The 21,027-nt window shown below is 36.4% G+C and overlaps 1 protein-coding gene across 4 annotated transcripts; it reads left to right on the top strand.

Annotated features, from left to right (window-relative positions):
- Positions 1-3,148: 3,148 nt before the first annotated feature.
- Positions 3,149-20,676, top strand: LOC103827355 (NEDD4 binding protein 2 like 2). Of its 4 annotated transcripts, none has more exons than XM_050978499.1 (7): positions 3,149-3,241; positions 4,442-4,526; positions 5,600-7,026; positions 14,310-14,434; positions 14,966-15,054; positions 15,419-15,495; positions 18,768-20,676. In XM_050978499.1, the coding sequence occupies exons 2-7, from the start codon at positions 4,524-4,526 to the stop codon at positions 18,964-18,966; spliced, it is 1,920 nt and encodes a 639-aa protein (XP_050834456.1). In that variant the 5' UTR covers positions 3,149-3,241; positions 4,442-4,523; the 3' UTR covers positions 18,967-20,676. The 4 variants fall into 4 exon arrangements, with proteins under 4 accessions (XP_050834456.1, XP_050834473.1, XP_050834450.1 ...); XM_050978516.1 differs by having other exon boundaries at positions 4,442-4,530; XM_050978493.1 differs by having other exon boundaries at positions 3,165-3,416.
- Positions 20,677-21,027: the final 351 nt, after the last annotated feature.

Genomic DNA, 21,027 nt, shown 5'->3' with positions numbered 1-21,027 from the left:
CTTTTATTGTTGCCCCACTATTTTTATCTCCAAAAGGATTCATCCAGTACCAGAAGGGAATCAAATAACAATATTTAAATTACAAAGTAATTATATCATAGTCAAAAGAAATACTAATCTAGCCATGACTTAAACATCACTTGCTACAATCTGTTGAATATATAAAATAATACTCCTATCTCACATAATCAGCAGGCTACCTGGCATTATTTTTTTTATTTGTAAAAATATATAACTTTACCAAAACTCAAATTCTTAAGTTAATTTTCTAGTTGAAATTTGAAAATAAAAACCTCCATATTATCTGTGGAAATGAATAAACAAAAAGCTCTTACTGTATTTTTATCACTGAAACTTTGATGTGACATTTGCATACCAGAATTCCTCTTTGTCATATAAAAGCTTCGGAAAAATAATTTGGCAAGCAACATTCCTGGTTTGTTGAGTAAACCAGTTCTCCTAAAGTTCACCGGAATTTCTCCCCAGAGATAGCTTGATTTAAAGTCAAAGAATTGTGCAACAGTATTTCTTAAATCATCTTGAAGCCTCACTTTTTCAAACAAGATTTTGTAAAGTGACAAGACAATCTATGACCCAAGGCCCTTTAGAAAGAGGCACGATTAAATCTAACTCTGTAACTTGTCCTCTTGAACTCAAATAGATGCTATATTTAAGTGTTATTAGAAGAAGAAAGAGCAATCTGATATGTCAAGTCTGATAACGAGATCACAAGATCTAAATGATTGAGCTATCATTCCATATTAACCCTTAAACACAAAAGTCAATCTCAAGTAGTGCCTGCTGGATAATTTTTTTTTCTCTTTTAATAACAGATGGAGTCTCATCTTTCTGTCTATCAAATTTGCCTGAGCTTTGCTATTAAAAGGCATAACACAGGCATTTATTGTTTCACTAACAACTATTTAATTTTCTGCATTAATATTTTTTATGCCGGCTACCTTCTTTATGCTGAGTTATTTTGGAAAGTTTTATCTAAAATGTTTCTGGAAGCAAATTTAATAGAAACCTTTCCACACACCAAAGAATAGTATGATGTTTTTATCAAAAATAACCAGTTCTCAAACAAGAACAAAAGCCACCAGTTTAGAGGAGGCAGAACAGCAATTAGACAACACCATGGGTGGGAAAGAGTATCAGAAGCACTTTCTCTGGCAGTAGTTTCATTTTAGTTTACCTGTAATTTGAAATTGCACCTGAAAGAATTTTTTCCTACAGAACCTGAAATTGGGCCCATGCAGAAGAAAGCAGGGCAACAACTTAGTTTGTTACAAGTATCAGAGATGTCTGCATTGCATTTAAGGCATCAACTGTACCGGTGAACCATAAAGGAATCAGGATGATCCTCCAAATTGGTCAGTTGCCATCTTCCCTTTTTAATGTAGGAAATCAATTACAAAAACTCCTCTGAGAAAATGCTCCATTTGCAAGTTCAAACACTCAAGTTCCATAACATCAAAATTCTTACTATTTTTTAAAAAAGAACATTACTCACTTCCCATATGCAAATTAATTGATGTGATGCGTAAGGTTCAAATCAGCTTAAGTTTACAAGTCACTTGGAAAACTGAATCAAAATCTGAATACATATGGTAGAAAATTTTCCTTTCACTCTTCTCTTGGATCAGTTAAAGCCTACAAATCATCAACTAATATGAAAGTGATGTAATAAATGTCTAGGAACACAGGAACAGATCATTTTTCATATCTATGCAATAACACTACCTCACTTTAAGATTTTTTATCTCTGTGAGACACATTCACCACAGTCATAGATGCACATTACAGGAAGCGAGCTTTGGGTGACACGTAGTAGTGGTACATGGTAGCATTGAGTAACTTTATAAACATATGTAAAAATGAAATTTTAAAATTCAGACTTCTCTGAAAATGAAGAAAAAACGTCATCTCTTAATGTTTCTTTGTAAATATTTTCACTGTTACAGTGTTCAGCCTCTTGAACACTGCTTTTTCCGACCCTATCAGCTTCTCCTAATGATGTTTCCAATGGAACTTTTTTTATGATCTAGTGCAGGACAAGGAGTAAGGGGGAATTATTTGCAGCTTTGTCTCAAGCAAGAGACTTCCTACATAGGAGCTGTAGCAGCTGTAATAGGATTGTCAAGGAAAGCCTACTTCATTATACTCAATGAAGTTGAAAAAATGACATTAGGATTCTGCCAGTTGTAACATGTGGCTTATTTAATTAGGTACCAGTAATGGGAGAAATCCCCAAATTAAATACATCTGAGACAATTACTACATAAACAAAATGAATGCTTGAGAGCTCTGATCTCCAGGTATCACCTTCAAAATGCCCATGTGCAGCACTCTTACTCTCTCTTAATGGTTAGCTTGGGTGTTGCATGATTTAACCTGTGTATGGAAGCACGTAATTACTACTACAGATGAAAAATAGTGGTAAACTGGGAGATTCACTTCACAGATCACTTCTGATCTAGATTAAAATGCTACCAAAGACACATCCATACCTTCCAAAAAAAACACAATGCCATCACCTGGCACAGGAAAGGAGACTATGCTTTGATTGCAGGATTAACTGGAAGGAACACCTGGCCAGTGGATTTAACCAGTTCTCTTTCTACCATTTATAGCAAATAAACTAATTTCAGTGACTTTATTAATCATATACTTTAAAACATTCATAATCCATTTAGGTGATGTGAAAGAATAAACATTGCAGGTATTTTGAGTGGGTGCATCACTTACTGAAGCTCTTGCGTGCACTAATGAAATTTGGGGAATTACTGTTACAAGAATGAGGGGTTTTTTAGGAAAAATGTGGTTTGCCTTGCATAGTATCACAAGATTTTGGGGCGGGGGGGGAAGGTAGTTCGGTCGTATTAAAATTTTACTTTATCCGTGCAGGAGGGAAGATTGCAAATCCAAGTTAAGTACACGTCTAAGAAACTTGGGCGGCTTTTACACTAGGGACAGTCCTCACCGGAACGCTGCTCACGTTCCGTGACAGAGCAGGATGCCACCTACAGCAAACGTCTCGACAGCCCGACCAGCAGGACAAACCCCACCCCCGGGCCTGGCACCGGGATCTTCCCGCCGGGCAGAGCGCGCGCCGGGGGGAGGAAGGCTCCGCCCCTCGCGGCGCCACGCGCGGGGTGAGAGGGCAGCGGGAGGCGGCGCCATTTTGGGCGTGAGGGGTGGAACTCCTGCTTCTCCCACCGCCGGGAGCCGCCGCCTTGAGGTTCGTGTCCTGCCCCTCCGTGTGGCTGAGGTGGCTGCTGATCGGCCGGGCCGCGAAGGGAAATCGCTTCTCCTCCGCCACCAGCGCTGCTTCCACCGACCTGTGCCACCACCGGGCGGGGAAGGGGCGGCGTGGGGATGGCGGTGTCAGCGCTCAGGAGCCGGCGGCTGCTGAGGTTGTATGACGTGGGTGCTGCGCTGAGGAAAGTGTTTGTGTGTGGGGGAGAGGAGTGGGCTTTGCACCGTGGGGAAAGGAGGGACGCGGCGGCTGATACACCTCCCCGAGCCGTGAGGCCGGTGGCCGTGCCTTCGCCTCGGACACGCCGCCAACAGCCCGGGGTGGGAACAGCGCCTGCATTCCCCGGCTTCTGTGCCGTGTGAGGGGCGCTGGGCTGTGCGCCCTGTGACCGCTGTACCACCGTGCTTGGAAAGCCTGTCTGTAGATTCTGCCAAATAGGTCTTATTTTTCCATTTGGGAAAGGTATTATGCAGGTGGAGTTCAAGGCCTTGAGTTAGTTAGTTGACAGAATCTTCTGGGTGTTTCACAGGTCAGTTAAAGTGGTAAATAAGTCTGGCATCCCCGTGTGCCGGCTCAGATTCAATGCTTACAACCAATTCTTTAAAGAAATGTTACAGACCCGGACTTGCCCATTCAAGAGGTGAGAGTGTCAGAGAGACTGCATTTTCCTTGAGCATGCTTGCTCTGTCCTCGCCAAGGACGCAGGCGGATATGCTTTTGCGTGCAGCTTCACTCTCTCCAAGGTTAGTGAGGGACGGTCTGTTAGAGATTAGCAAGAAAGAATATTCCTATGTGGGACAGTCACAGAGCAGCATTTTCTGTCGCTGGAGATCTTGTCATACAGCAAGTGTTCACAGGTTTGCTGGTTTAATGAAATCAGGTCTGCTTAAACACCATCCCAGAAGATAAGGACATAGGAGCTAATAAAGTAACTTTTTTTACCCCAGTACTGTTTTTGAGTGGAAGTAGCAAGACATTTTTTTTCTAGATGGGGATAGACTCAGTGGATACTAGTAATGTCATACTTGCTTTCTAATAGACAAAAATGAAGAGCGAAGAAGCTGGAGGCATGCATACAACACATAAATCTTGAGAGGAGGAGAGAACATGGTACCAGTTCTGAGGAAGAGAGAGTTGCATAGCTGTGTTTCTTCTCCTTCTAACAGTAATCCTTTCTTCCAGGTACTGAAGTCAAGTGTGGACAGTAACATCTCCTTGGTTTAGCCAATTTGAGATTGAGAATGGCAGGTTTCTCTTCCTTTGGATGGTAGGTGAGAAAGTGCCTAGAGTAACATCTTTTCTTGTGAGTTTTGTAAGTGAACATCTTGGGATAATGGTTACTTACAAATCTTCCCATAATACTACCTACAGATTCTTTTCAGATAAAGAAAGAAATTATTTTCCTATCCAGGATGAATGGCATGTAGCACTTCTTTAATATTTAGTCGTGGAAAGTTGAAATGTTTCAGAAAACAGTAGAATAAACAAACCTTCCAGTAGGAGGAATGTGTTCTTTTGTGTTTGAAGCTGTATTTATTTGGACGGAAAGAGTGTGCTCTTTATTGCATACTGTGTAGACTTCAAAATCCAAGAAATTCAGACTAATAGATGGATAATGACATGTCATAGTGGTTTAGTTCTCAGAAGGCAGTCTGTTTGGGACAGGGATTATTTTGTATGTGTTAAATTTTAGAAGACATGCAAGCAAGTGATCTTGGTCCTTAAGAAAAATCTTTAGTAGTTCCAAAACCAGAACCATAATACAGATTGCAGCTTTGATTTTAAGTCTTACTTGCCTTTTTTAAATTACCATCCAAACCTGTTTGATCGGTCTTAAATGACTTGGTTGAGTTTGGTTCATGTCACAGAAAACAATCCTCATGGTTGAAGTATTTATATTTTATTGGTGTATTAATAGTGATGTCAGACATCAGTTTGTGCATTGGAAATTGGCATATGCTTATCTTTAAAAGAGATTTCAAACACTTGGCGAAATAACAGAGAACAGTTGTAACATAGGTCAGAGATTGCTGATGTAATTATTTTTTCAAACAGTCACATTTTAAAAGCATGATTTATCAATTATTTAAGGCATATCATAAAATGTGACTACTCGACTGATACAGCACTAACGTTTTTTACTAGAAGTGAGCAATAAATAATGTAGCAGTCTAGTTTAAACCATACTTGTGGTAGGTGATGTCTGTTTTTCTTCTGGGTGAGTACCATTCTAGTTGTGACCATGGACAGTGTGATATCATAGGACTGAGTAACTTCAGCTTTTTTATATTGTACTTTAAAAATGTGCATGCTGATAACATATTCATTGTTTTTTCTAAGATGCTTCATGCTGAAAATACAGTAAGGCTCTTGGAGTGTCAGGACGAAATCGGAATTGAGCCATATTCTAAAAGAATGAAGTCAACAGAAGGGGCTTGTGACAAATTCCCTGATGATGATGATAAAGGTACTCAGAAGAAAGTGGATGTTGAGAGAAAATCAAATGGTTGGATACCTGCATGTGCCTTAGATAACCAAGGGCAATGTGAAATGCAGAAGCAAGAGAAAATACCTTCTGGTGTCCTGGAGTCCTTGAATGAAGTTCTCCCTGAAAATAATCCAGTGCTAAGTCAGCCAATTGATTTAGAAACTGTGCAGAATATAAATCCTCCTTTTACATCAATGAATTACTCTAAAGTTGAAGAAGAGAAGGATCCTTTTATTACAAATAATTCTGGTGAAGATAATATTGAAAAAAACAGTGCATCATTCTCAGTAAATAGAAATCAATCAGATGAAGACTTTTTTACAAGCAAAGATTTTATAGGACCTATTTACAAGCCCACCAAAAGTAACAAGCAGGACAAATCTGGCAATTGCAATGAATGTAAGAACACTGGAGGAGATGAGAATGAATTATGTGAAAACAGATGTGAAAGAAAGGAAGCGAAGAAGATGCAGGCTGTTTCTGCCACTGTACCAGAAATAGATGATCAGCTGGATCAGTTCTATAAAGAAATTCACCTGCTGGAAAATGAAAATTTAGATACTAATGTTCAGGAAAAAGAAACGGAAATTTCTGAGGAACAGCACTCTCCATTTAACTCTGGTCAGAGCTCACAAGAAAATTATCAACCTGTACTTTTGGGCAGTCCACACCCATTTTGTGAGAATGGACAGTGTTCTTTGGGGGAACAGAACAGTCAGAAAACAAACAATGAGCAGCAGTTAGTTGTGGAAACAGGTGGCTGGAAAACTGAAAATACATTTAATGACCAAGTAGATACTTGGAACTGCTCAGTGCCTGAATTCAGACCTGCTTGGCAGACTAGGGCATCTTTCAAAAAACCTCAGGGACCTTTTCCTCCTAGATTCAATCATCAATCCCATTTTCAGATATTTGATCCCTCACCACGAATCCCAAATGTTCCTCCTTCTCAGAATAGGGGATTTCCTTATGAAAGTTACCTTGGAAATACTGATATCAACAGTCATGGTCCATTGCTTGATCAGAATACCGACTATTCTGGTCATACTAACATCCATATTACTCAGGTCTTCAGGAATGGGAATAATGATCAGAATGGACTCCAAAGTAATGGTTTCTGTGAAACCAGAGAAGAGTGTTGGAATGATCCAAAAGCTGACAGTACAGAAGGAATGCACAACTTTTCTTCATTGCAGTTATCTGAAGAAAAATTCAGTTCACAGAAATTGCTTCTAATCTTAAGAGGCCTACCAGGTTCAGGGAAGTCCACACTTTCTCGGTAAGTGAAGACTTAAAGCTTGAGAAGTTCATTCAAGTAACATTTTTTAAGAATTTTAAATACATCTGTAAGCACTAAGGAAACGTTTTATTTTGTAAATTAGACTCTTAAAATGCAGTAGTTTAAAGCTGTCATTTGTGCTTAAAGAGTCAAGTGACCGTAAATATTAAAAAGATTTACTTGGGGGTTTTGTCTCTCTCAGTTTTGATGAACAGGAGAGATTTAAATTTAAAATGTTGAGCATCCATTAAATTGCATAGTCTATTATTATGAAATTTTCATACTAGTATGTATGTGCTTTTTTTTAATTCTTAAATTCCCTATTTAAAAAAAATCTGTCAAGTCTAAAAATGTCCATTTGACTGAACCAGAAGTCCTTTTTCATGCCCATGTAAAATTTTTCAGAGGCCATTAGAAGAATTCTGCTACTCTGAAAATACTTGATATTGTTGTATTGAAGAAACTGAGAATTATCTCATTCCCTTTTTTCATAGTATGGTCTGTCAATTACTCTTCCTTATTTGTGAACAGCACCCAATAAAAGCATTATTTTTTCTTCCTAATATACTTGTTGAAGTCTGACAAGGTTAAAAACACATAATACCTCCAACTTGGATTTTCCCTTTGTGTTTTTTGGCCTATTTTAAAAAGCACAAAAAGCGGACAGAGCACGGATGGTACTTGTATTAAGTGAAAGTGAGTTTCTCTTGTGTATATAAAAAAAGAAGTTTTTGAATCAATACTGATGGAGTTCCAGCCAGAAACTACATCACAGGATATCTTTTCTAGTTATCACCTGTTCTGTGTGAGGAGTCTGTGGAATAGACACAGTCATCATGTTCTTACTTTTTTTTAATATAAGAGAGTAACATTCTATTTAACATTCTATGGATTTTTTCCTGGTATTTAGGAGACCTATTACAACTAGAAATTTCTATTAGTTTTTTTTTTTTTTTACATGTTTCAGTATTTTTTGCAATAATTTTTTTATTGTTACTGATTGCTCTATTTTGCAAGCCTGCATTTTTGAAGCTGCATGTCCACATTTGGTGTACTGCAATGATTCCTTTAATATATGAAGGCAACTTAAAACATTTTAAAAATAACCCTGTGAAAAAGTGCTGCCTCATTCAGTTTAGAGATTGGATAGAACTTAATTTGAAGATACGAAATATATTTGTTTTCCATGTTTGGTGTGCTAAATTGTCTCTAAATCTTTCTCCAAATAAATGATGCATATCATCTGAAAAATTCTAAATATCTTCAGGTTTTTAAGAACATGTATTTGTGGTTTTTTTCATCTTTTCATCTTTTTTCATCTTTTTTCATCTTTTTTTATCTTTCATTAGTGAGATCAGTTACTAATTTTGTTTAGCAGATGGGAAAGCGGGCACTATGAGATCAAGGTTAAGAATAGTTACCAAAAGTGAGTGCAGAATTTGAACAGCATGGGGCTTGTTTTTCAGTGTATTCAATTACATGCAGTTTCATATGTTTAATGCTTGGTTGCAGTTGTTAATTCCCGTGAAATCATGGGTCTTGGATACCTTGGGAATAAAACATCCCAGAATTAATGGGTGCCGATGGGAAAATACCTTTATTATTAGTTGAGTCTTAATAAACATGTTTTAAACATGTTTTTCTGTGTAACATCATAGAATTCTGCAGCGTAGCCTAGGACAGCAGTGATGTCATGTCTGATGTCATATTAGTACCCACAGGTATCTTTGTAGATATTTGCATTTTTGGCAGCTGCAGGCAAACCTTTACCATTTGTGCCAGTAACATAACTGTGAAGGAAAAGCAGAAAACTGACATTGTCTGCGTGGATCAGCACTAGAGGGGATTGAGGTGTATCTTGCAAGTGGGTTTCCCAAGCAGGAAATGACAGCAGAGCCAGTAGCGAGACCTTGGAATCTCAAATTTCTATTTGTGTTTTGTGCTGAGTAAGGGTTTTTAAGTACAGACACTTTTTCCTGCTCACAAACTTGACTTATGTCTGTCTCAAATCTTCCACTGAAGTTTGGTTTTGACTCTTCCATTCCAACTAAGCAGTTGGAATTATGGGCATGTTTTTTGGAAGAGAGTAGTGGATGTGAACTAGTTCATTGTTCTGCTTGGAGGAGGTCTGTCACCATCACTGGATCAGGTCAGGTATGTCTTTGTCAGGCCTGAGCTTAAAAACATCACAGAGCTTTCTGTGGTCTCACCAAATTTCTCTAGTGCAGTACAAACTGCCTAAATAAGGAAGTTGTTCCTATTCTCCAGAATGGAGTTCTGAAGACATAATTTGCATGTCCTGTGTAATAACATGTGTTGTTACATGATAGAATATGGCTTGTCTTCTTTGCAGCTTCCCTTCTGGTAAGGGAGAGGTTTAGGTTGACATCAGACCTTTTACTGTCTCTACTTCCAGACTAAACAAGCCCAGCTGCTGTTAACCTCTCCTTGAAGGTTGTATGTCTGTAGCCATCTTGGTAACCGTCTGTTCAGCCCTCCCATGTTTTTCAGCATGTCTTCTGAATTGGGAAGTTCCACACTGGACACAGTATTTCAGAATTCACCACACAAGAGCCAGATAAAGTGTGGGTGATACCTTCTCAGGTGATCTACTGGCCACGCGTCCTGTACTAAAGCCCAGGTTTTGATTTGCCCCACCTTTGATGTGAGGGTACACCATCCACTCATCTCATTTGATGTCCTCTGTAATCCTCAGACTCTTTTCAACAGAGCTGCTCAACCACTCACTTTCTTGCCTATGCCGAGGCCTAGGTTTCATCATTTGTAGAACTTTACTCTTTCTCTGTTGAGCTTCCTGGTGTTTTGCTTTGGTGTTTTGCTTTGAAAACCAGTTCTCAGGTTTCTCTGTGGCCATCTGGATAGCAGCCTTACTGTTCAGCTCAATGTTGAGCAGCCCTGCTAATCCGGTGTCATCTGCAAGTTCTTTGCCTCATCGTCTGGGTTTATGATGAAGATACTGAAAAAGTGATCTTACTATATCCTTTGTTATTCTCTGCTTGTTACTGGCTGGGAGATGATGTTGGAAGCTTTGATAATTTCTGAGTATGCTGCATTCATCACTCGGTCCTCATTGACAGATGCACATATTTCATCAGAGTGCGTTCTGGTCGGTAAAGTATGATTTTGTTGCAAACCCCACACACTGGCTCTTCCTGGTTATCTTAATTTTCTTAACATGTCTGGAAATAGATTCTGAGGATGCACTCTATTGTTTCCAGGACAGAGATTAGGTGAGGTTGAGCAGCCATTAGTTCCTTGGGTCTTTATCTTTACTTGCCTTGAATATGAGCATAACAGCAGCCATTTCTGGCTCATTGGAGAGCTCTCCTCATCGCATGGATTTATTTCCTGTGTCAGCCTGACTTAGACAATCCTAGCGACTGAGGCTCATACGAAATCTCTTTCTTAACCATCCATTTCCATTTTTGTTTTCTTGTTAATATTCAGTCATGGCTTTTGGTCTGTGCTTGCTAACTCCATATCTGCTTCTAAATACTAAGCTGATTTCTTCAGTTCCATCTCCAGTCTCCATCCTGTTTCTTCACAGATTTATTTTCTCCCGTTTCAGTCAGTAGTATTATCTCCCTCCCAACTTCATTATGCCAGTGTCTTCCTTCGGCTTCACTCTGCCTTGGCCCTGTTTCCTAGCTCTACTGCCAGTACCAAGTTGCTTGTTTCAGTGTTTATACCACTATGCTTTCCATGTCCTCCTATTTTAGGCCAGTTTTGTTCCTTTTGTTGCCATTCATGTGTTGGGAGAAATGTGTTCTTATAGTGCAATACTGGTCCTGAATCAGCTTCCTGCCACTGCTAGATTGCTCTGTTAGGGATTGGGTTTGCTGTGAGAATAATGAGTTCTTTTCACTACTATTTGCTGTGCACCTGACACTTTAAAGCTGTATACCTTGAGCAGATTTACAAAAAGTTTTTGCAGGGCAAACAAACCTATGTACTTTGTCATATTTCACTTCCTCAATCCAAAGCTTCTCAGAGAAAAGCTTGGAATAACAAAATACTATACAAATGCTTTATTTTTTCCTTGATTTTGGAAGAGATTGAGCATTTAGTTAAAAATGTTAGAAAGCAGTTTGGCCAGACAGATACCCAGCAGTGATAGCTTTAGCCCAAATAACCAAAGTCTGCTACAATTAGAAGTAGATGATAATGTGATCTTACAGCCCTGGTAAAAGTTACAGGAAAAGAGACTTGTATTTTTAAAATATTTTGCTACTGAAGTTGGCAGCAGCTGCAATTTGCCTTTTCTCCATAAATACTTAAGCATTAATTTGAATAAAAGAGAGCTTAATAAAATTGAAAGAGCACATATTGATGTCGTTTAAGAAGTCTGTTTTTAGTTAAATCCAGTAACATATAAAGACAGTTGTCTTTCTCTGGGGCCATTTTTCCTCAGAGGAAAACCTTCTGAAGGGAAGAGTTAGAGTTAATGTTTATAGCTGGATGTAGAAGCAGTGGTGTGCTGTTGTTTCTAATTATGTATTTATTTAAACAGTGTTATAAACAGTGCTTTTAGAAGAGTGTTTACACAGCTCAGTAGTGCTGCATATTTTGAAACTATATTTAGTTATTGTCTACTTTTTTCCTCATCCATAATATAGTAGCTATTTTGAATAGGTGAAATATTTATCTTTTTATTATAAAATCGTTTATCAAAGTAGGCTAACCAGGATACATATTTGGGGACTGTTTAAAAAGGATTTGTGTGTGTGCATGCATGCACACATGCATTGGAAAAATGTGTATTGGTTTGCTGAGTAGTTAATATTTTGGTTTCAACATGAGATTTTTCGTATGTTAGGGTAATAGCTTCTATTAGATCAGGTAGTATTTCTGGAAAAAGTAGGAGAGCTGCTTTAATTTCAGTGTCCTCCTGTGTTCAAAGGTGGTGTTTGCATGGAGGGAAGGTTTAGGATGAAAAAGATGTATTCCAGCAGTTGGAAAACATGCTACTCATTTCAAGCATGTGCACATACTAACTAACCTGGAATTTGACTCTCATTACAAATATATTAATCTTTTTTTTTTTTTTTTTTCATCTCTTTAAAGTGGAATATCATCTCTGTGGGTTTAGATAGTAATGATGCTTTCTTTCTATACATATGCTTTTTGTTCTTTCTGTTCTCTAATTCATGGGCTTGGGATAAATTTTATTTCCAAACACATGTTAGAAGTAAATGAAATATTCCATATGATGTCCGCCAATAATATTCTGCTTTGAATTTTAAAAGTTTAAATACTAGAAATTTTCAAAGAGGTAATTGTCGTGCTTTTAAAATGTTATGTTTTATGATTTAATTTCACAGTTTAGAAAGAGGTTCCAGTCATTATCATAGTATTTGAAGTTTCATTTCATAAACTCATGACTTTGTGATAGCTTGTGTGTTGTGTATGGGATAAGGGCTCTGTTACTCTGACCTCTTTGGTAACTACTTTGCCTTCTCAAATTCAGTGGGTTTAGGATTGTATTATTGCAAATACAGTTCACTACATTAAATGTGTTATTTCAGTTATATTGGTCCATTAATAATTGTGGTGTATTCTGAACTTCAAGGAATACTAACAAACAATTTCAAGAATACACTTTGTTGATGGGTTTACAAGATTTCTAAACCCTTGTCACTATATTTCTTTATTGCTACTAATGATGTTTGGAAGATACAACAGAAGAATCAATTAAGTGAGTTATTCTCCAGAACATGAGCAAATAGAGTCAGTTCTTAGAAATAAAAATGAAAATCAATGTCTCATTAATGCTGATTTGTCAGTTCATATACTCCTATAGATACCTGATGCTCAGGCTCCTAGGAACTGTAGAGGTATGTCCATGTAGTCAGCCAGTCGAAGAATCTGAGATATTATTTGCTATCTTTTTTTATTAAGGCAGATGATTCTTTAGGATATGTGTATATACATTCAACACACAAGGTGAGTGAGTGTGGAAGACATATCCAGTTTTTCTTGCATTATTAATTGGCAAATGTTGTAAATAAGAGAATTGAGCCCTTTGTGAAATCACAGCCAAGTAACTTAATGAATATAAATTTGTTAAATATTTTATACAAGAGAGGAAGAGAGATAAAAAATTGCTGCTGTGTGTGGTGTATGATTTACTGGTGCCATTTGATCTATTTAGAACAAAAATAGATGATTAATCCTTCTGCACTCTTCTAAACCAGTCTAACACACACCCTATTGAAAGATCTAGGCTTTAACAAAATCTGTAATTTATATAAATATAAATTTATAATATTTATAACAAAACCAATTATTTATCAGTGTTCTAATAAAGTGGCTGAATTTTAAGTGTATCATCCTCTGCTTTCTCAAATAGCTTTGCTATATGTCCTGAAGCAACAATAATGGGCCTGTTGGTGACAGGTGGCAAAACACAGCAAATTCCTTGTGTAGGAATTATATTTAAGTGCTCTTCCTGCAGATATATATGGGAAAGCTTGGTAACTTAGAACTAGCATATCTTTGTTCCCCTAAGTTATTTGGGATCTGGCCAATTCTTTTTTGTTCCTGCCATCTCAGCAGTAGTGCAGTCCCACATACTGCTAGTGCAGTTTGACTTTTGTAGCCTGTGGGTGGTGTGTTGCCTATTTCTGAGCTGGGAAAGTTGTCTAAATTTCCATAGATACCCGAGTGTTGCAGTGGACTCTGTGGCACTAATGGGCTTTTTCTGTTTTCAGATTTAAATGTACCATAGAATTAAAAAGAGTCAAGGAGTCTCTTAAAGTCCAATCTACACCTATTCTGTAGTCTGGACTTTAAACAGAATTGTACAGTTGCGTCAGTTATATAAGGTTTTCCTTTAAACCTTATATAAAGTCCAGTTGCCAAGGACTTTCTGAAACGAGGTTTACATTTGGCATAACGCGGAGTTCTCATGATCAGATTGCTTTCTAGACATATTTCCAAGTGAGGATTGAGATGGAAAATGTTGGCAAATATATTGAATTATTATGAGGTACTTACTGCAGTATAGCTGTAAAATTAGATTAATACAAACATCTCTTGGGAGTGGAGAAGAAACAACAAATACAGAAATAGTAGAGAGAGGAAATATTGCTTTGATTTGGATTACAATTATTGGTAATATATATGGGTGTGCTTTTTATAAATCTGTGAAGTTTGCAAGAAATTCAGAAAAAGGTCACAGTTCAGTTTTTTTTAGTTATATTTCTTTAATGTGTTTATCTAAAAATTAAAAGGTAATATGTTTTTGTGTTTTCCTTTAACAGTGTGCTGCTTGGTCAGAGTTGTGATGGCATTGTGCTCAGTACCGATGATTATTTTCGTCAGCAGTATGGATACACCTATAATGCTGCTCAGCTTGGTGATGCCCATGAGTGGAACCGGAAGAGAGGTTGGAATGAATAAAAGGCATCCTATTAAGCTGTCTTACATAGAGGAAATAGAAGTGTAGCCTAACATCTTTGAGTATTAAGAGTCTATATGAAAATTAGTATATATATTTTAGCAAAGCATGTATAGAAGTATTTAAAGTGGTTTTTATACTTTAGTTCATGGTGTGTGTATATGTGTGTGTGTGTATATATATATATTATATATATATATAGACATTAAATTTTGAACTTTTACAAGGCTCAGAGTTAAAAATAGATAACCTTGTTTCTTTGGGCATCAGGTTCTTGTTTCTACTTTTCATTCCTGCCTGTGCCTTTTATTCTTTCTCTCAGAACAGAGTGTTTCAGTCAGAGTAGATTAGTGAAAGAAAATCTGGGGCAGGTTTTTTTGTTTTGGCTTTTTTTTTTTGGGGGGGGAGGGTGTGTTTGGTGTGTGGGGTTTTTTTTTGTTGTTGTTGGGGTTTTTTTGTTCTTTTTTTTTTTGTTCGAGTTACATGTGGTTTATTAACTTGGACAATTTTTCATTTCAGCAAAGCAAGCAATGGAGCAGGGAAAATCTCCAGTTATAATAGATAACACTAATACTCAAGCCTGGGAAATGAAACCTTATGTGGAAGTGGTAGGTTTTGTTGCACTGATTGTCATCAAATTAGACTCAGACTTACCCTCACTGCGATGGGATAATTTGATACGTTTTGTCCAGGAACATTTTTACTCAAGTTTTTAAAGAGAGAGAGAGAGAGACTGCTTATTGATAGTGATTAGTAATTGGTGTGGCAATGGTTTAGATCAATTCAAGAACTGACTTTATTTAATTTGCTTAGCCTGAAATAAAAGCTAAGACAACTGGGTGTAAGGGAAATTTAGCGCAGTTCCACAGCAGTATATGCTGCTGCATCTGTTAATTATATTTGTCTTTTATTTTTTTCTTATGTTTTATGTGGTCATGATACATATCACACATATTTCTTTGCTTCCTGCAGGCTCTAGAAAAAGGATACAGAGTGGAATTCCATGAGCCAGATACTTGGTGGAAGTTTGATCCTGAAGAACTGGAAAAGTAAGGTTTCTCTTAGAGAAATCATGGTACTTTATATATAGAGATAGATAGGCAGATAAATATGAATGCATAAATATATATGCAGAAAGTTATATTTTATTAAAAATATTTTCTCAAGTTCTTCACCACTAATATGAAATGTATTTTATTTAAATAGGCATTTTTGAGGTATACCTTTACATGGCAGTTTTATGGAAAACAAGTAGACCAGCTCCATCTGTTGGCCCAAAATGTCAATATTGAAATTGTATTGGATATGTGTAGATGTGACTTAGAGTACTGCTGAACATGGATCATTGAACCTCTGGGTTCTGAGGGTGCTTGGGAAGCTGCTTATTTTTCCTGGTTAATGTCCTTTTCGTGTTAGATATATCTGCTTTAGGCATCTATGAGGAATCAAACCAGCTCAAGGATATTTCTTTGTTTGAAAAGTAGTGTAATACTTTCACAGTTGATGACAGACTTCTCTCACTTATTTTTGTTTTATATTCATCCAGCTGACGTTGCCTCTTATTGTTTCAGCTTTGTAAAGTAGCCCCTACAGTGCACATAATACGTGTATTTATATATATGTATAATGCTTGCTTTACTGACTTGGACTCTGTTGGGTTTATAAATGTTCTAAAGTTTTCACCTTTTGCTCATAAGCTATCACTCACTTGTTTCTAGAGATGGAGTTCTCTCTTTGTAGAATGATTAGTACATTTTTCTAGTTTGGCATGCAGCACAGCCAACTTAGGAATCTTAGTAATCAGGCACTTAAGAGTTCCATTACACAAAACAGACTAATTTTCCAGGAAAATTCATGTTTCCAGATGATTTTAACAAGCAACAGGATAAACTGTTGTCTTGTTACTGTTGAATTTTATTGTTCAATTATTAATTGTAGGAGTAAAGTTGATATCTTTCCCAGAGCTAAACCCTTGAACTGTGAAGTGCTGTTACGAGTTTTTAGAAGATTCCTAGAAATATTTTAGCAGTTCTGGTTGGTTTAAATGTTTAAACAGAGGCCCATTGCCTGGAAACTTTATTTTTTGTGAATTTAATGAAGGTGGTGATGTAAATTTTCATTTTTTTCTTTAGTTACTTTGGGAAAGGACTCCTCAGTTTTGTTTTATCATCGAGCTTGCTGAGGGTGCAGTGGTGAAGGATAGTATGGAAGCATTTAATAGTGGCAGAACTTTGCTTTTATCAATAGGTTCTGTGTTCTTCCATGCAAAACAGTCTTCCTCCACCTATCTGTTGGGAGCTTTTGCTGGTATGTCTGCTTTGGTTCAGATAGATGACTTTATGCTCTCTCAGCATAGCGAAGCTGCCAAAGAATGAGTGAAGACATGCCTGAACAGGAGATACCAGTATTAAATGACAGTATACAGCAGTATACAGCAAATTGATTTCCTTTTTTAAATCAGTTTCTACACTTGATGCGATTTTGTTACTGGTGATTTTATTATCCTGCCTTATTCTGCAAGGAGAAGTACTTCCTCTTTTATGAAGTGATTATGCACAAGTCCATTCAATTGTGGATGTGTGTGCACTTTATGTCCAGTTCACTTGAGCTGTAATTTTTTTCTAGGAGTACTAAGATAGAAAAATATTGAATATTGATAGGAAAATATTGAATAACTTTCTGCTTCTCACATTTGGCATTAAAAGACTTAGACTTGCTCTTCTCATTTTTTGTCTGTCACAAATTTCAAGTGCTTTAGATATTTCTAGAGGGCTGACTTTTTTCTCTGTCATTAACCTTGTTCATATTTGTGAATAAAATCAAAACTGCTAAGACTCATCAAGTGATTAGTTCAACATGAAGCTGCTCCTGGGCTACTTTAGCACAATGTAGAAATTAAAAGCATTTAAACAATGACCCACATATGATGATCATTCCAGCTTCTGGTGTTGTCTCAGGGAAGAGTGTCTATGAGGGAAATGCTCTGCTTAAGCATTTTCTTCACAGAAAGCAAGCTGATAAAATAAACCTTTAAGGAGGCAATGAAATTTGAATAGTTCTGAGATCACCAGTTCTGCCTCTATTCTGAATGTGCAATCATGTGCTACCTGCATTATGCTTTGAGCCCGTGTCAAGTTGATACTTACTTCTTTGTTATAATAGTACTCATCAAGTCCTGAGGGGACTGGGAAGTGAGGAATCAGTCTAAAATATTTCTGTATAGAATATTGTTGTTCCAGTATAGCCTGTTTGTTCCCACTGTTGATTTCTCCTCTGTAGAACTGATCAAGTTGTTAAGGCCCATACCTCTTCTGTCCCTGGGAGAAAGTACAAAGATGCATAAATATATTTCCTGTTGGTTTGTTGTGGACATAATTTAGCTTGGACAAGGTTTCTTGGAAATAGGAAGTACAGGGTTATGATAAGTGCTTGTTTAGGCTATCAAAATACTTTATTTCTGTTTTATGTCTCGTCTTTTAGATTCATTTCTGATACAATTCTGTCAATTCTCTGACCTTCAGTTTGTGCATGAGGCTTGTGGTTTTTTTCTGGCAGAGACTGAAATTCTCTGCTAACACAGATTTTAACATCCTATTCCATAAATACCCAGGAGATTATATACTCTCATGTAATGTGCTCAGGTTCTTAATAGACCAAGTTCTCCCTGAAAGTAGCTGGTTACTGAGCACTGAAAAAATAAGGCAGCACTTTTGATACCTTTTCCATTAGATGAGTTTCACTACATTTCTGAATTTACAGCAAGTGTGAGTTACAACTAGTAGATTGAAGTGTTGTGAGTGTGTTGTTCTGGTTCAGAACTAAAGTCGCTTCTTATTCTGTAGAGAGGTTTCTTGATGAGAAAATATTCTGTCATCAAGTCTTGAAACAGTGTACTTGCATATTTTATGCTAGTTTGAACATTTCTTTCATAAGGAGTAGTCTGTGCTAGTATTCATCTCTACTCATTAGCTAGTATACCATGTAAAATCTGATTAATAAATAGTAAAATCCTTCTAGGGTAATTCAGGTACATAGTTACAGTGAATAACATCACATTTGTGTATGCAGAAGAATAACTGTATTGTTTACTGTTACTCAATATATGCAGCTGTGAATTGTTAAAATAAACCTTAATGCAAGTTGAATACCTTGAGGATGAGGATATAGTGTAATGAAAGCAAGAAGAAAAATTGAGAATTTACAGGGGTTTTTCTTAGAGACTGTAACATACAGTTTTACACACATGTATATATTTACTTACATATAACTATATATAACCATAAACATACCAGATAATTTATTGAAATTTTTGTTTTTGTAGGAGGAATAAGCATGGAGTCACTCGTGAGAAGATTGCTCAGATGTTGGAACGATACGAATATCAAATATCCATCCCTATTGTCATGAATTCAGTGGTACCTCCCCACAAAAACACTCAAAGACCACCTCTGCAGAGAAGACATAGGTGGGGAGACAATACAGACTCATGGAGGTCTTTCAGTATTTCCAGTAGCCAGTAACACAGTTGCAGTCAATTAATAAGAATCTGTTATTTGCCCTTTTAAAACACATCATCACCTCCAATAAAATAGTGATTTTCTGTGTTTTAAATAGGCCTATTTCAAGACGCATTTTCTTCTGGAGGTTGTTCTTTTTAATGGACTTGGATGTAAATAAAATGTACATTTAATGTTTTTTAAAACTATTAAAGTTGTAAGAACTTGGATTATAGTAAAATATTTAATATAGTATGGCATATAGCAAAGTCTTTCTTTGGAAATCTAAGACTGATGTCATATATTAGATAACTGTTGAGCAGTTTTTTTTAAAGAAGGGGTCATATTAAGGATCTTTTAAAAGAGAAGTAAAGCTCAAGAAGAGTTTATTTACGTAATAATCAATTTTAATGATAGTTATTTAGTCTTCTTACCTTTTTGGAGATTTTTTTGAAAGCAGTTATGTTCTGGATTGTCCTTTAGTTCTATTTGGCATGTATTGCCAATTGGCAAAATTTTGGCATGTGTTTTTTTATTTCAGTTAAGAGGTTTAATTTTTTTGTTGTTATTTTCTTGGGTTTTTGGGTCTTTTTTCTTTCTTTATTGGTCTCAGAAGTTCATGTGGCAGCTGAAGCAACATTCTGCCAGTACAGTATTCACCAATTATAAACTGTGCAACCTGAATTATTTTTTAATTTATTCTTGTCGGAAGTATATAAACTGTGATGATGTTGGCACACCACCAGCTTGTTTTGTGCTGACTGAAAAAAACCCTAAATTTTATCACTAAACCACTGAAATTTCACAGCTGTGTCTTTCTAAGTCAGTTTCTTTTATTTGTGATAAAAATGAAGTTTTAAAGAATTAGGCTGTCAATTCCTAGTCCACGGTTAGGATGAATCAATTCAATATAAATAGTGGATATAATTCTGTAAAACCATCTTGCATTCCTAATTTTGGCATAGGCAATGTAATCTGTTTAGCACAAAACAAAGAATGAGCCAGCATGGAGACTGACTTACTGCTCTTTTTCTCTTAAAAAAATTATGAATTTGTAAGTGTTCACTTTACCTTTTTTCTAACAGCTTGCTGTATTAATAAAATATATTTGTGTTCAGTATTGTTGAAGTAGTTCAATGCAACAGTTTATATTTTCAGGCTTGTAGGATTTTATATAGATGAGCATTACTGCTAACCTGCTAGCTGAAATAACCTAACTATTCTTGACTTCCTTATACACTGAATGACCAAACATTGGCTAGATAATTTTGTCAAGAACATGAGTATGTAACAAAAAGAATTTAGATGGTTATTTACTACTCATTTTGGTTCACAGTATCAGAATTTTTAAAATTGCAAAGCCAGCATATTTTTTTTAATTGTAGACAATTTTTGAATAGCCCCTAAAAATTACTTTGTCAATAAAGTCTGAATACCATGAGAGCTGAAAATCCAGCTATATAATGAAGTATCTTTCTGTGGTTTTCTACACCTGTTGTGCAAATTTATGTTTTAAATATTTGAAACAGAATTAAAAATGTCTCACTAGCACATGCATTGTTAATATATTGAATTATGTGTATGTGTAGAAAAGGGATTCCCCAACTATATTATTTATCTTCCTTTATTGTCTGTTATTCATACCAAGTATTTAATTTATTTTAGTCTTCATTGTTATATTTTTCCATGTCTCAGAAGTATCATGGATATCATTGTAAATGCTCATTAATACTTCAGTTATGCCAGAGTTTTTGTATTTAAACATGAAAGCACATTTCAGGTGTGGGGAAGATAAAAAGGTTTTAGGCTCGTTTATTTTACTGTAAGCTATAACATGATAAGATTTATTGAGGCTTATGTAATATTCACACAGTGCTAAGGCATGGCAAAAAAGAGCTGATTATTGAAGACTGAAATGGGGTTGTTTAGCAGTATTTATTTGAAAAGGTACTAATTTGTACTGTTCTAAGATGGTGCAGCTTTTCTTGTGATACCTTTTTAATTATTGGTGCATGGGAGTGTTTTTGCTGTGCAAAGCATGCTGATCAATTGGCCTGCAGTTTGAAAAGGAAACTTAGGAAAGGG

This window comes from Serinus canaria, chromosome 1, assembly GCF_022539315.1.
Source record: "Serinus canaria isolate serCan28SL12 chromosome 1, serCan2020, whole genome shotgun sequence".
NCBI classification, from domain to species: Eukaryota; Metazoa; Chordata; class Aves; order Passeriformes; family Fringillidae; genus Serinus; species Serinus canaria.
The sequence above is the reverse complement of the archived record's forward strand: the minus strand, read 5'-3'. Positions and strand labels throughout refer to the sequence as shown.